The following is a 16,473-nucleotide window of genomic DNA, read 5'->3' as shown; positions in this document are numbered from 1 at the left end:
TATGTCTCTTGTATTGTTCAGCCACCGAGGGTGGCTGGGAATGTAGGTGCTGAGCTGATTACCCCAAACATCCCACGCTGAACGTGGGAGAAACGAGCAACACACTCTAGAGCTGAGGAGCAAAAGGAGGCCAATGTAGGAGTCCGACTTCCTATTTCAGGTTTTGTTTTTCTTAACTATACTACAAACTACTTCATAGCAGGGATTTTAAAAAAATGCTTTTTACACCTTCCAGAGCGTCCAGTAGAGCCTAGTCACATAGTAGAGGCTCAAGCAATGAATGTGGAATGAATGGACACCCTTCAGTGGTTGGGAATCAGAAGCAGAAATCAAGATTCCTGCTCTATGTTGTCTCTTGTTGGGTCGTAAATCCAACCAAACATAATTTTAGAAGCCATGGTAAGAGCCTACAGAGTGACAAAGCCTTTGCCCAAAGAATTTGGAGCATTTTTTTGAAATCTATTTACTTGTTTTTGTAACACCTATGTCATAAACTTGGGTAGCATGGATGATTTTATGTCCATTTTACGCACCGAGTTAGATAATGAGGCAGATCGCAAGCCAGTTATGGCTTAGAGAGTCGCCCAAGGGGCAGAGAGGTAGATCAGTAGCCTACTGGCTCATGGTCACATAGTGAAGGTCAGAGGCCCGAGATGTACCGAGATGGACCTTCTTGACTCCAAGGCCAGAGCTCTAGCTACTCTGTCAGAGGATCTGTCCCTTGATTTGTAGATGGGCAAAGGGAGGCACTGAGAGATGATTGTGGAATATCACATACGTAATGAATCAATAAAATATGTAGGATCATATCATAGGCCTCTTGACTCTTATTTCCAAGATTTGAGCTCTGGGGCCAACCCTCAAGAATGGGTTATGGCAAGAGAGGTTGTACAAATCTACTGCCTTCTGAATATAGAATAAGGAAAAATAAAATTCTGCCCTGAGCTAATATCTAATTCTGTTTTAATTTTGATTAGCCATATAGGAGAGTTGGTCTTTGATTGAAGGGCATAAAGCAAAGGCTATGAACAGGAAAAGAAAAATGCAAGATCTGTCTGAATCCAAATGGAGCAGAACAGTCTTTGACTTATGCACCAAAACACAAAGACTAGACAGAAGGAAATAATAATGAAAGAAAACAGCTAACTTCCCTCAGAAATTTTCTGTCAGGACATCATAAGTATGGACTATTTCCTTGACTAACTCAAATCATGGGGGCCTCATATCTCAGACAGATTCATTGCATCTTGAAGATAAAATGTTCAGAGCTGATCTCAAGACATGTTACCCTAATTTTCCCAGTGCCTGGATCGAATTGGCAGAAGGACATTTGGCTGCCTTCCGTACACAAGGTCTCACTGCCATCCTAACTACTTCTTGACTCCTTTCAGAAGTCTCTAAATGAACAGATGGGGCCCTATGCCACAAGGGAGTCACTGTGCAATGGAAAAAAGTGAAAGCTATTGCTGTGGTTAACGAAGTATTTATGAGAAACATACTTCCATAAAATGCCCCACTATTATGGGGAAGGGACAATTTCCTGTTCAGAGCTGAACTCTTATCACTGTGACCTGAATCTAGGCTACTTCTTACTCTACATTCTATAACTTAGCTTTAGTGTGATAAACACAATTCAATTTCACAACCATTTATTAAGCATCTACTGTGTTCTAGGCAATGAACAGTAACCCTGTCCCTGCCTGTGAGGAGCTTACATATCTGTTTGGAAGGTAGTGAGATGGATCTTGGACAATACAACACAACACAACACAACACAATTCGATTCATTGGAGGACTTGATGACGGCAAAACAAAGCCAGACAAAGTATTCTGTGAACCTTTGAGGAGGGATAGAACACTTCTGCGATGGCTCCAGAGAGGAGACTTCTGAGCCGAGCCTTACAGGAAAAAGAAGGAAATGAGGAGAGCATACCAGGCAGGGAAGTCAGCCTGCATGAAGAAGGGGGGAGGAAGGTAAGGACATGGAAGGAGTGAGTGTACTCCAATGGTATAGGGCGGGAAAGAGACTTTGTGTAATCAGATCGTGGAGGACTCACAGGTCAGCTCCAAATGTTTATATTTTATTCTACAAACAACAGGAAGTCACTGGAGGCTCAGTCAAAAAAAAAATCCACTCGAGGTCTTTGGTTCTCCAAAGGTAAAGTACGGCTCTTCATGGAGCTCTGTCTCCTCTTCTAATCTCCAATCACTGAAGATGCTTCTTTGCTTTTATGTTGGTGAGCAGAAGAAACCTTCAAAAAAGCAGCCTGGAAATCAGTGCTGGACTATGATGTGGAAATCATTGTGTTGACTCCCCAGACCAGGAGCTCTCCTCCATTTTTCTTCCCTCGAGTGTTTTCAGAGACAGATAATCTGGTTTCCTTTTGGTATTACACACCCAACACATAGCACAATATTTCTTACAGAATTTAATAACATTTGGTGGAATTTCCACTGTTAGAGGAAATGAATGGCCAGTATGGGCTATTAGGATAGCACAGGCATGGATGTGGGTGGACTTTATTTCGTAGACAGCATAAATACTTGGAACTGGAAGTGGCTGAGGGCTCTTCTCTGCCAACGAGGTCTTTGATACTTAAATGTAGCCAAATGGTTGCTCGTCACCTATTCAAATAGGTCCTGTGTTCTTCCCTGGTGGCTACAGTTCTGATAGGTTCCTATCACAACCTACCGTCTCGTGAAAACCAGTGTGATCTTACCTGATTCCCCAGGACTGTGGATTCTCATTCTATAAACCTCTTTGGATGTTAGAGTCCTACTGACCTTGGTTGTGGATGGGATTTCAATCTTTAATAGTGTCTGGTATAATGGTAAGAGCAGTGGCTTCCCAGGCCCCAGGCTATAGCCCAGTCTAGGCCACTAGCCATGACTCTAGGTACACAAGTCCTGATGCCTCAGCATTCTCATTTGTAAAATGGGGATGAGGAAAAGAGTTTTGTAAATCTTAAAATTCCTATAGACATGTTATAATTATTATTATAAAGACGAATTCACAATTGGTAGCTTCCTCCAGAATAAGAACTTGTTCAGTCGTGTACGACTCCCCGTGACTCCATTTGGAGTTTTCTTCGCAAAGATACTAGAGTGATTTGCCATTTCCTTCTCCAGCTCATTTTACAGATGAGGAAATTGAAGCCAACAGAGTGAAGTGACTTGCCCAGGGTCACACAGCAGGTAAGTGTCTGAGGTCAGATTTGAACTCACAAAGATGAGTCTTCCTGCCTCTGGGCCCAGCATTCTAACCACTACACCATGTAGCTGTCCTGAATAAGAACTACAAGAGTGAATTTGCTTGGCTTTTGTCCAAGAGAGAACTGGTTCTTAGGAAAATATTCAAAGGGAAAGGTATGGAATCAAATGTATGGCACTCATGACCCCAGGATCTGATCACTTGACCAATAAGAGTTGGCACCTCAGCTCTGGAGACTAGATCTGGAGGCTTCCTTATTCTAGAGCCTGCTGCCATGAGCAGGGGAAGTGCCTACACTGTCCTGGGTCCCCAAAATGTGCAAGGAAACATAATGCCTTACCCCCTCCATGACCACCAGGGGCTCAGATGGTTGAATGCCACCCCTGACACTAAGACCCTCATCCCAGCATCTACTTCCTCCTCTATCTCTAGACCTGTGAGGTTGGGACCTTCAGCCACTCTCTGACACAGGGTTTTGAGGACTACTTATAATGGTAGCTATGGCTGTCTATGGATCAATTACCTATTTCCCCTGGCATCCCTGAAATAAGGAAAAAATAATCTTTCAACCCTACATAAATATCAAATAACCAGTAAGAGATAACTGTGCCTCTCCTGATGAGGAGCCCAGTTGAGGACCATGATCTCAGACATCAGGCTTCTTATGGCTAGGACCCCATTGTAGGACCAGGGCCTCAGACACCAGGCCGCTCATGGCTAAGACCCCAACTCAGGACCAAAGCTTTAGCCATCAGTTCTCTTGCCTCAAGAACCACATTCAGGACCAGGACCTCAGACACTAGGGCTCTTGTCACAAGAACCACATTCAGGGCAGCCCCAGACCCTCAGATACCTGACCTCCCAGATACTGTGAACATGTACATACTATCTTCTGGTTTGTGTTATCTTCCACCATTTGGGGAAAAGAAACTGGAACCAAGTGTGAGTATATTCAAGTCTCTGGGGACTCAATCACCAGGTATTTTCCAATCCAGATGTTCAGCCCAATATGCCTGCTGCTTCCACCCCCATCTCTCTGGTGTTCAGAGAAAGAACAGGCTGCCCTACCACAGATGACACCTCTGTCATCAAGGGCCCCCAGTGGTTGGGCGCAATCAACTGGAACTTCCTATATCCTATGGCTATAGATTTTCCCATCCTCTTCTTCTAATTCCTGTGATTCAGAATCATTCTGCCAAGGCAAAAAATCCTTTTCTCTGTTACCAAACCTGCTCTCTCATCCCATCCAGCTCAGCCCTCTGTCCTCTTGTTCCACTGTGTTCTCAATGCTCTCTTTACCCCAGACCTCTTCTTCTTATGTCCTTTCTCCTGTTGGCCTCATTGGCTTTCTCTAGATTACGTATCCCTCTCCACCCTCTCTAGTCCTGGTTCCTCCTCTTCTCACAATTTGGGTCTGAGACATCAGAACAACAAGAGAAGCTGATGTACGCCATCACCATTTCTAAACTCTCTCCTCCACTTGAGGTCATTCGGTTGCCTCTCTTTGCTTAATCTGCTGTCTATCTGCCAGTATTGCCCTGAACACATCCTTACTGTTGTAGTCTACCATTCCCTGGGCTACTCTTCCTCCTTTCTCAAGGAATGCAGGCCCAGGCTCACAGTCTTCCTCTCCATCCCAACCCCTGCCTTCATACTCAGAGACTTCTCAATACATGCTGATATCCTTTTGATCATTTTGTTCTCCTTGTTCATCAACCCTAGGACATAATTATGGGCAATGGGGAAATCCAAATTACTATTATCTCGAGTAGCTGAGATGGAGGAGAGAAGAGATCATGGGAGTGAGAAGATTGAAGTAAAAAAACACTTGACTTTGAATCTTGCCTCTTACTAGCTCTGTGACCACAGGCAAGTCATTTAACTTCTCTAAACTTTGGTTTCCTCTTCTGGAAAATGGGGCCACTAATACCAAATGCAACCCAGAACTCAAACTCCATTTGCACAAGACTCTCTTCGGTCTTCATTGGTGGAGAATGATAACTCAATGCTTTGAGCTTGGGTGAGGTAAGGGTTTGGGACAAGAAAGATCTTGGTGCTTTGGCTTCCATCTTTGAGAAGGATATGTGGTTCCAGATTTTCTTCAAGTCCTTGAAGGGACAGAAAGACTCAGAAGAACCTGATATATAGAGGAGCCAGAAACTCAATCATGTTCCTATTCCTGTTTTATCAAACTAGAGAATTTAGGGAATTTCCCCCTGAGTGAGATCTGGGACTCTCTTCTTGAGCTGAGATGTCTCACTTCCAATGGGAGAACATCCCATTCAATATCATCCCATCCAAGAGTTGCCAACTTCTCTATATATCAGCTTCTTTTCAGAGTCTGTCTTTGCCCTCAAGGACCTGAAGAGAATCTGGAACCATGTGTCCTTCTCAAAGCTGGAAGCCAGAGCATCAGGGTCTCTCTCATCTGAAGCACTTGCCAACACCGCCCCTATCACAGATTTGAGTCTCCACCAATAAGGAGTCTTATGCAAATGGGGTTTGAGCCCCAGGTTATACCTATAGTACCTATGTCACAGGTTTAGTGTGAGAATCAAATGAAATAATGTATGAAAAGTGCTTTGCAAACTTTAAAGCACTAATGTCAGGGGTTTTCCAAGGCTAAACTGTTAGAATAGGAATCTACACCAATTGCTTCCATGTCCCCACTTCCTGCTCCCTTCTGAACTCTTTGTAATATGATTTGTAGCCCTTCTGCTAGAAGGTAATTGCTGTCTCCAAGGTTACCAACAATCTTTAAGCCATAAGTCTAATGATCTTTTCTCAGCCCTCATGCTACTTAATCTCTCTGAAATTTATGACCATGTTGATCCTTCCATCTTCTTCTATAATCTCTCCTTGATTGATTTTCTGGTTCTCCTCCTACTTGTCTGACTGCTTCCCCTTGGTCTCCTTTGCTGGATTATCCTCTATTTCCTACTTCTTAAAGGTGGATACCCCCAAGATTCCTTCCTGGACCTCCTCCCCCCCACCTTTTTTTTTGCTCCTTGAAAGGAGGGACTATTTTGATTTTGTCTCTGTTTCCCCAGCACTTAATATAATGCCTTACACACAGTAGGTGATTAACAAAATATCTATTAACTTGAACTGAAATTTATGTATTCTGTCCCTTGGTGATCTCATCTACTCCCATGTGTTCAATAATCTCCTCTACGTAGATGACTCCCGAATCCATATATCTTCTGAATTCAGGTCCCACATTGCTAACTGTCTTCTGGATGTTTGCAATTAAAAATCCCATCAACATCTCAAACTCAATATGTCTAAAACAGAGCTCATTATCTTCCCCACTAGCCTTTGCCTTCCTCTGAGCTTCCCTATTGTTGAAAGTACTGCTATTGTTCCAGGTGCTTGGTCATCTTTGGCCCTTCCCATGTCCTACCAGTTTCTCTAGGTCATACAATTCTATGTTCACAATATCTAATATCTCCTGCATCAGCCTCTTCTCTGAACCCACATGGTTATTTCCCTTGTCCAGACCCATGCCATCTCTTGCCCGAACTATTGTAATAGCCTCCTAATTGGTGTCCCTGCTTCTGCTTCCTCCCTTTTCCAATTCTTCTTTCACGTAGTTTTCAAAATAATATCCGTGACATGTGGGTATGATTATATCATCCACGCCTCCTCTCCCAGCTTGGCCCAAACCAATCTTTAGTGGCTCTCCACTGCCATGGAGATCAAATCTAGAGTCCTCAAATTGGCACTTAAAGCCGTCCATAATTTGACTGCAAGTTACCTTTTTAGGCTCATTTTGTATTATCATGTGTTCTACCTTCTAGTCATACTAGTTTACTGACTGTTCCTTGAGGTTGGCAACCCAACTCACAAGACAATGCCCCTGTAGAGCCAGGTGGTTCAGTGGATAGAGCTCTGGACCTAGAGCCAGGAAGATCTGAGTTCAAATCTGCCCTCAGACACTTATTAGCTGTATAACCCTGGACCAGTCACCTAACCTCTGTATGCCTCAGTTTCTTCATCTGTAAAATGAGGATAATAAAAGCCCCTATGTCCCAGAGTTGTTGTGAGGATCAAATGAGATAATAATTGTAAAGCACTTAGCATAGTGCCTGGCATGTAATAAGTCCTTCATAAACATGAATTATTATTTTTATTATTATTGATGTTATTAGCTCTCTCCCATGCCTAGAATGGATTCTCTGCTCACTTCCACCAATGTTATCATTAAATAAGAGAGCTAAGATTTGAACCTAAGTCCCCCAATTCCAAATCCAGTGCTCTTTCCAGTGTACAAGCACAAGATGACATTGTCCACTGCCATGTCTCAGTCTTCTCTGTTTCTGAGACCCTCTAACCTCATCCCCACGCTGCTAACTCAAGCCTTAGACACCACCTCCCTTGGCTTCCTCTGCCTTATCCCTGGAGGGCTGGAGGATGAAATACTCGATCCCTCCCAAAGCTTTCCCTTATAGAGGGCAGAGTTTCGACTCCCAGTTCACTCCACTTTACGTAAGCATCTCTGCCTGATGCAACTGAGATGTCCAGGTTGGGTGCCCTCAGGGGTCTCCCTGTCCATTCCCCTTCCAGCTTCCTTTTGTAGGTTGTCTTCCCCAGTTAGAATAGAAGCTCCTTGAAGGTAGGGACAGTCTTTCTTTTTGTTGTTAATAAAAGTTTATGGAATTGAATTCTGAGAAGACAGAGGAAATATTAAGCAGTAGGTATAGGGAAGGGGTAATGTGAAGCCTGTCCTGAGAATTAGCAAATGAGCTCACTTTCTGAAGAGTGAGACTAGCTAATTAACAAGAGCTAAGCACCTTTGGGAGGAAGCTGTGCTATGAGCAACTGTTAATTAATTCAACCAGAAGGAGAAAATTGAAGGGCTCTTCACACTTAAAGCTACAAGCTACTTGCTGGGAGGTTATTAAAAGGGGAGCTGGAAGTACTGTATGTAATAGAAAGTAAAGACTTGGATGAGAGTAGGAATGAACACTAAAGTTTAGTTAAGCAGTTATTGATAACAGTTTCAGTTTAGTGAATAAAACACCTTTCTTGTGATTAAGTTTTTGCATTTAAAAAAATCTTGCTCTGTGTGATAGTAAGCTATAAAAGGAAGATGGTGATTAAAGTTTAGTTAAAGAACTTATGCTGCTATTTTGCTAATGAGGTGTGTTATACAGGGTGTCCCATAAGTCTTAGTGCAATGCTAAGCTATAGTAGCTTAAAACTGTGCTAAGGTTCTTGGCACACCTTTTATATGTATTTAGATCATGTTTAATTCTTTCAGCCGCCCATGTTTAGGGCAGAACCCATCCACTGGGCATATGCAACCATTAATTGATACCACTAATTTATCTAGTGGAAGCTGCCAAAACTGTAGAAGGAAAAAAATTACTCTCTGTAACATAATGCTGGTATTGAATTTAGTTAAAAAAATATATGAAATGGTGACTGAGTCTCGGGTCCTCCTAGAAAGAAGGGGGAAGGGCATTCCATCTCATCCGTTCCTTCTTCAAAGACTGGTAAATGCTGTTGATAAAATGCTGTGCTGAACTCGTTGCTGAAAATCACTAATTCCTGGGGTGAGAGAAATCAGAGAATAGGAAAACAGATACAGCTACAGTGTCATCCTTTTTTAACCCAGGACAAGATGTCCATTAATCAGGATCGGGGAGCTGGAGTTAGAAGGGATCTCAGAGGCTCCTCATGGAGGTACTTGGAAGTAGCAATCTGGTTATCTAACATGGTATTACCCATTAAAAAAAAAACCCAGATCTTCACAAAGGAAAGCACAGCTCAGTGACAAAGCATATAGTGGTCAAAGGGAAATTGGGGGAGATGGTTTCCAGTTTGCAATGGGGGATTTGGAACAGAGTCGTACAGAAATGATGTCATAGCTTGGTGGACCAGGAAGGTCTACCGTGGGAAGAATGGAAGGGCCAGGCACACAGAACTGGAGATGAAAAAACTCAGATGGGAGCAGAATGCCAGGGTGTGTCTGAAACAGATGGATGGGGCTGCTCATCGGACTGGCCGAGAGTTCTGCATCTGAGAAGTTAGTTGGCTTTGTTCTTTTTGTGAGGGTTCAGGGTGCAGCTACAAGTACAGTATGATAACTCTGAGCTCTTGGTGGTAACGTCATCTTCACCGGCAACACAGAGAGGGTCAATGAGCAAAGAGGAATAAACGTCATATTCTGCCAACAAGTTTTCGTCTGATAACTCCTCTCCTTGGATGCATAAGAAGTGAGAGACAGCAATGGTTCCCAAATCAATGTCAGTGCCCCTTCTGAGCCATGATGGATATCAAAGCACATTTCCCCAAAGCAGAAATCAGCAGGCCTTCATAAACAGTCAATAATGTTATTTATCACTAAAACGGTCATGCAGAGCCTCACTTCAGGATCTCAAGCCCAGACTTTCATGGCTACAAGTTCTTGAGCAGTGAAAATCTGGGGAGGGAAAATCAGCTCCACAGGGCTACCCTCGCAGGTGTCCAGTGAGAATGTGCTGAATGAAAAGACAAGACTTTTCTCCTGCTGAGAGCCAGGTCATTTGATTCCTCTGGGGACAGCTGGCTTTCCATACATACCTGTATGCACAAGAGAACTCTTGATCATCAAGATCATAAGGGAGCTATAAAGTACATCAGTGAGTTTTGTGGTAGGAGGGATGACTGTTAGTTGAGGAATCAGGGAAAGCATTCTGAATGGAGGAACATTAGAGTTAGGTCTTAAAATAGGAGTATTTTAATCTAAGTGTTTTGTTAAAAGATAGTATGGCAGTTTATTTTTCAAGATGGCTTCAGCTGGCCACGTCATATGTTCTGGAATAAGATGGCAGAGGCAATAACCTGCAGCATCTAGGGGCTGGAAGAGGCCTCAAAGGCTGTAGCTTTCAAATCCTGCCTGCCTGCCCAAGAACCCCCTCTTGAAAGTCCCTCAAAGTGTTCGGCTTGAAGACCACCACTGAGGAGGAATCCATTCCCTCCTGGGATGACTGATTTCACTTTTGGATAGTTCTGAAGCTAATAGGAAGTTTTTCCTTACGTCCAGCTCAAATGGGCCTCGGCAACTGCTGCCCATTACTCCTAATTGCATCCTCTAGGGCTGAACAAAGCAATTCTCTCTTCCGCATAACATGATCCTATTTGGAAAAATAATGGTAAGACTGCTATTGATAACTGCTGTGCCCATTCCTTCTAAGGCATGACTTCCTCTCAGGTTCTTAGTAACCAGTCCCGAAATGCAGACACCCTCATAAGCCAATATTTTCTTTCCCAACTGACATTCAGGACTGCCAGTCTGGCTTTTTCAAAGGAAAGGCCAATGGAAGCTCTGAGCCATCTCTGTATAAATCCTCCACAGAGATAATTTTCTCACCAGGCTGACCAGTCCAGCTCTTCCTCAACTGAAGGAATGTATTCTTGTGATGATGCATCTACACTGGCATTCATACCTGTACTTATTTCTCCCTGGTTCCTCAGTTACAAGGACAGTGTACAAGGAGTGAGTATAAACACATCATGCTGTTATACCACAACATATACATTTCCTCTTCCAGTCTAAGTACCATATTCCCAGAAAGGAGCCTTTCATTTTATCTGGTGCTCACGTTTTCAGACTTGCTCCTCATACAGAGATCTTGCCTTGTTCTTGCAATGGAGAATAAAGACCAAAAGTGGGGGAAAAATTCATGGGTCCCCATGAGGAAGATGCTTTTAAATTCAGAATCAGAATCGCCTATAATAAACATGTACACATGTCATCAGAATCACTGTGTGTTTTGAGCATCCCTTATGCAGGCATTTCAAAGTTTTTAGTATATTATGACAAAAAATAATCTGACAAGTATATACATACATATATATATATATATATATATATATATATATATATATATATATATGTATGTATGTATCTACCAACCAAATAGCCTATTAGGAAATGCAAAAAGGAAAACCCTCTTTTCCTAATTAAAAAGACAAAGAAAGTTCTAATTAGAAAGGGAAGGCTGGCAATGTAACGAAGAGGCATCTAATAAGAATGATGTTTTGCCAACATGCATTTTGTGATTCCTAACTAAAGTGCAAGGAATCTTTTTCTTCCTTATGAAATGTGAGCTCCCCTAAAAATGATGAGGTCTCCATGAGCTTTCAGTATGATGTGGACGGAAGACACCTGGCCTGACAGTGAAGGAAGAGAGGCTGTCAAAACAGTATTGTCATTCTCTTCTTACCAAAAAAAAAAAAGTGCTTTTGTGGGCTGATAATTATAATTGGTTAATAGTCTGGTTTTACTGGAGCATCTGTATGAATTCAGTTCCAACCATAAACACTCATGAACCACCCACCATATGCAAGATACTCAACATAAAATAAACCAATGGACCAATCCCTGCTCTCAAGCTTACATTCTGTTTAAATTTTCCTTAGCAATCAACATATTTGCTCAGTATTAAGGCAATTGTTCCTGTGTGGCCTTTGGGTGACTGTGGGTGCTTCCATCTTAAATCAGAAGCTCTCAGAGGTCAAAGGCTGTCACTGAATCAGTTGCCAAATCTTATCGTTTCTACCTCCACATTGCTCCCATCTGCCCCTTTCTTTCCCCTCATACAGCAACTGTCTTTGTTCGGGCATCCATCACCTCTCGCCTCCTAATTTACCTCTCTGCATCAAGTCTCCCCTCTCTCTCCAATCCATCCTTAACACAGCTTCCATGGTGATTTTCCTAAAGTACAGATCTGGCAATGTCACCCTCTTCTCCCTTTTCAGTAAACTCCAGTGGCTCCCTGTCACAGAAAGAAACAGGTAGAAAGCCCTCTGGAATTTAAAGCCCTTTATAAGGGTTGAAAATCAGGACCTATGAGGAGAAATTGGATGAATTAAGATTATTTACATTGAAAAAAAACCAAATAAATGATTTGGAAAGTTTTCATAAATATGTACATTTATAGTTATAGTTATTTCTTGGGTGATGGCCAAAGTACTGTCAAATCATCAATCAATGATTAATACCTAATAGGTTACCAATATTGTTGTTATGGTTATTATCATTATTCATGACATCATAGAACTTTGGAGCTGGAAAGGCCATTAAAAAGCATTCAGTCAAAGCCCTTCCTTATGCAGATGAGGAAACGGAGACCCAGAAAAAGAAAGTGACTTGTTCAAGGTTATCAACCAACATAGAGCAGAACTGAGATTAAAACCCAGGACTCATGTCTCCCATATGCTCAGGGTTCATTATACTCTTCCATGACCAGGGTCTCCTTTTCTGCTTACAAAGACTTCGACAGACCAACTGACACGTTCCCAGGTTGAAAAGAGGTAGAGGAGCCAGTTCACCTACAAGAGCTCTTAGTTCCTCTCTGGATGTCAAATAATCGGCTTCAACACTAACACTGTCTCATTAATGGGCAATGGCAGAGTTGAGGACAGAACCTAGGGTTTCTGTTTCCAATTTATTAAATATAAAATTCTATTTCTTCTCTCTACTGTGAAGAAAAATGAGACTGTTGCTTACTTACTTTTCTCCTTCAAGACCCATAAACCAAATGCTTCTGATAATGCCTGTTGATTGCAATGCCAAGGTGGAAGAACTGATGGCAGGAGCCAAGGAACGAGGCTCAGTTGCAGAAAAGCCTTCCACTTGGTTCAGAAGAGAGACTTTCTCCTGTCCAAATTTCTGTATGTGTTCATGTGCAAACTCCCCATGTCCCCATGGCAGTCAGTATCAAAAAGGGTAGGGAGAGAGCTCTAAATCGATTTATGCAGACACAAATTGATGCCATGCTAGGTATTTTAATGTAGCTTTGGCCAAATACAGTTTTTAAATGTCACAATTTTAATTGCAGGCCCTGTGTATCCAAAGAAAAAGAAAGAATGTCCTTTGGCCCCAGTTGGAAAAAACTCATTAAGCTGTGCTACATCAATATCACTCCACAGAACGAGATGGGTCATGCCCATTACGCCAGACTGACTTGCTTTCCGACAACTATTTAAGATGTTAAATATTGACAATATTTAAATGCCAAACAAAAACCATCTATGGTACATTGCTCCTGTTTTCTCTGGGCCACTTAATGAGCATCCTGATGTGTGGGAGGCTCCAGTGAGGGCCAGCTGAGCACTCCAAGCACGGCCTTGGACGGTCATTAGGTACCCACTGGAGACGCCAGAGAGAGCTCATGATTGCTTCATTAACAAGCACAGAGCTGAAGAACGGGCTCTGATTGTCAGCTATAAAATGGGGATCACACAGAAGCACTAACAAGTCGGGAGAGTATGAAGTGCCTTCATAATATGATGGGCATTTGAAATGAAGGTCAGGCTAATTAAAATCTGAAAACTGATTCTGCCTTTGAGTTGCCTAAAGAAAAGAAAGACATATTCAGAAACACCAATACCCCAGTGGACACAGGAGGAGATGAATAATTTTACCCAGCAATGTCTGAAATGGAGGACTTTTTTTTACTCCCAAAAGATTATTTCCAAAATTAAAACAAAATTCAGGATTAGATTTTAATTGAATTAAAACCTAACTTAACAAGAGGGCTACCTCCAAAAACTGATATCAGAAATTCTACTTTTCTCTTCTCTATTCTCATTTGGCTATTCTTTATAAAAATCAAAGAATCTTAGATTTAATGCATCTACCGTAGGAGGCAGCTGGTAGTACAGTAGATGGAGTGTTAAGTCTGGAGTCAGGAAATCCTGGGTTCAAATCTGGTCTTAGATACTTCCTAGTTATGTGACTGTAGCCAAGTCACTGAGCCTCTGGTGGCCTCACCTTCCTCAACGATAAAGTGGGGATGATGATAGCATTTACATCACAGGGGTTTTGTGACAGTTTATAAAAAGTACTTAGCACAGTGCCTGGCACATATCAGTGCTACATAAATAGTTATTCACTACCAGTAACTAGGTGGCACAGTGGATAGAACACTGGGCTTGGAAGCAGGAAGACTCATTTTCCTGAGTTCATATCTGCCCTCGGACACTTCCTAGCTGTGTGACTCTGGGCAAGTCACTTCACCCTGTTTGCCTCAGTTCCTCAGCTATCAAATGAGCTGGAGAAGGAAATGGCAAACCACTCCAGTGTCTTTGCCAAGAAAACCCCAACTGGGGTCATGAAGAGTCCGACATGACTGAAAAACAGCTAACAACAACTGTGTTCTTAAAAGTCGGGATTGGGGCTCAAAGAAATTTTTAGTAGGATTATTAGGAGAACAGTGACCAGTCAGTGCTGCAACTTAAAGCACGTAACTCAACATGGAACTTAATGACCTCTGAGATCTCTTCCCACTTGGAGAGTAAGTGAGTGAGAGTCACCTGGTCTGATGAATTCATTCATCGTGGTTGATTAGCTTACTGGAGGAACTCTCCAAACACACACAGACATTCCTCCCAACCCTCAGTAGCATCAGGGGCATCCTTATAAAGACAATCCTTATAACTGCACCTAGACCCTCATGGATGCCACTGAATTCAGTTAGTTGAAATGTGGTGCTTCTAGAGATTTCATTAAATCAACTGTCTGGATCTGGAATGATTCATAGAAAGACAAAGACACGGGCCATAGCAAAGCAGGCTCAAACCTCAAATAAGAAAGAGAAGACAGGAGGAGAGACTCAAAAAGTAGAGAATCAGGCTTTGCCAGGCCAGACACTACCTTATCTGGTTGTCACTGTCATCTACAAGGAAGGACCATCGGAATTTCACCACCAGGGGGCTGCAGTTGACCATTTGGATGTATCGAATCACCTCTGTGTCGTTCAGGATGCAGCCAAAGTCCACTTCCATGGTCTCAAAGGTGAGGTTAGGGAAATGAACTTCTCCCCTTAGGCTCATATAGTCCACCTGGGGATGCTCGACATACTTGATGGTCAGGTCTTCTTCGGCTACCCATTGGTTTAAATCACTTCGGATGCACGGGTCAAACTTGATCATCAATTTCTTCTCCGCCCCAACTGCCATTTCCAAAGGCTGTGTATAAGAAACATTAGCCACTTTTTATACCATGCATTTTAATGCTCTAAGAAACACAGTCCAATCCTCAGACTATTTCCCATCATACCACACACTGACCAACAAAAGTTTAATGCAACTAAATCTGTTTTGCATCTTATTTTGCAATAGAAAAAGAAAGCCTACTATAAAGAAATATAGGCATGGGAAATTAAAGGGATGAGATTGTAATAAGAATTGTAAGATTATAAAGGGGACAAGTATAGAAGGAAAAATGCAGAACTAAATAATAATAACAGCTTGCATTATCATAGCACTTTTATATTTGCTTCACATTTATTCTTTTGATCCTCACAACAATCCTGCAATTTGATGCTATTATTATCCCAATTTTACAGATGGGGAAACTGAGGCAAAAAAAGTTAAGTAATTTGCCCAGGGTCACCCAGTTGGCAAGCTTCTGAGGCAGGATTTGAACTCTGGTCTTTTCAATTCCCAGTCCAACACTCTATGCACATATCGCCTAGCTGCCTCATGTTCTTTCTATGAAAATGAGGACAAGTTAATTGATGGAGACTTTTAAAATCAGATTTGACAAAGGATCAATAAAAAAAATATTTGGGGAATGGTCCCTAAAAGAATGGATTAGGTCATTCAAATTCTTAGCTAATGTCTGTGATCCTAAGTCTGTAGCTTGGTTTTCGTGGTATGGGCTTTCAGCAATCTTCTGGAGGGTTTGAAGGGATTACTATACTCTTTAGTTACTTCTTTAGAATGTATTTGTTTTTTATCTTATTGGACTGAAATATTTTATGTTCTTCTGAATTCCAATGTCCACAGTAAAATCTTCCCATAGGAAAGGCTGGACGTGATGATTTCTTTCTCCTCACCCCACTCCCTAAATTTTACCTGGTTCCACTTTCCCATGGCCCAAAGCCTGCACCATCTTGGCTCAAGAAATCCTTCAGAGGCAGTAGAGCAGGAGCAGGTCCATTACCTGATCGTGGCCAGACTCTACTAGGTACCAGAAGAACCCTCTCTCTTCCCTAGCCTTTCCACTAATAGCTCCTACTCCTTTCCCCTTTGCAGCTGGATTCTAGCCCTACCCTACCACAGCCCTTTCCCCATGCCTCTGCTTCATTCCAATCTGCAGGGCCTCTCCTCCCCTTGCCATCTGTGTGGGCAGGGCTTCTCCAGGACACCCCTGCACTCTCATCCTTCAAAATATGTCATGATACCAACCGGATGAGCAGGGAGTCACCCATCACAACCCTTCTTGTAAAATGGAGGACCACCTGGCTGTGCTGGCATATATTTAT

The 16,473-nt window shown here is 42.4% G+C and overlaps 1 protein-coding gene across 1 annotated transcript in view; it reads right to left on the bottom strand.

Moving 5' to 3' along the window:
- Positions 1–16,473, bottom strand: part of HYDIN (HYDIN axonemal central pair apparatus protein) — a 464,226-nt gene that overhangs the window by 183,342 nt on the left and 264,411 nt on the right. The window contains 1 exon segment of the mRNA XM_078149348.1: positions 14,859–15,172. Within this exon segment, the coding sequence (XP_078005474.1) occupies positions 14,859–15,172 (314 nt within the window).

The sequence above is a fragment of the Phascolarctos cinereus genome, unplaced genomic scaffold (assembly GCF_003287225.1).
Source record: "Phascolarctos cinereus isolate Bilbo 61053 unplaced genomic scaffold, phaCin_HiC Scaffold_2;HRSCAF=192, whole genome shotgun sequence".
Classification (NCBI taxonomy): domain Eukaryota; kingdom Metazoa; phylum Chordata; class Mammalia; order Diprotodontia; family Phascolarctidae; genus Phascolarctos; species Phascolarctos cinereus.
This window is presented reverse-complemented; position numbering and strand designations above follow the sequence as displayed.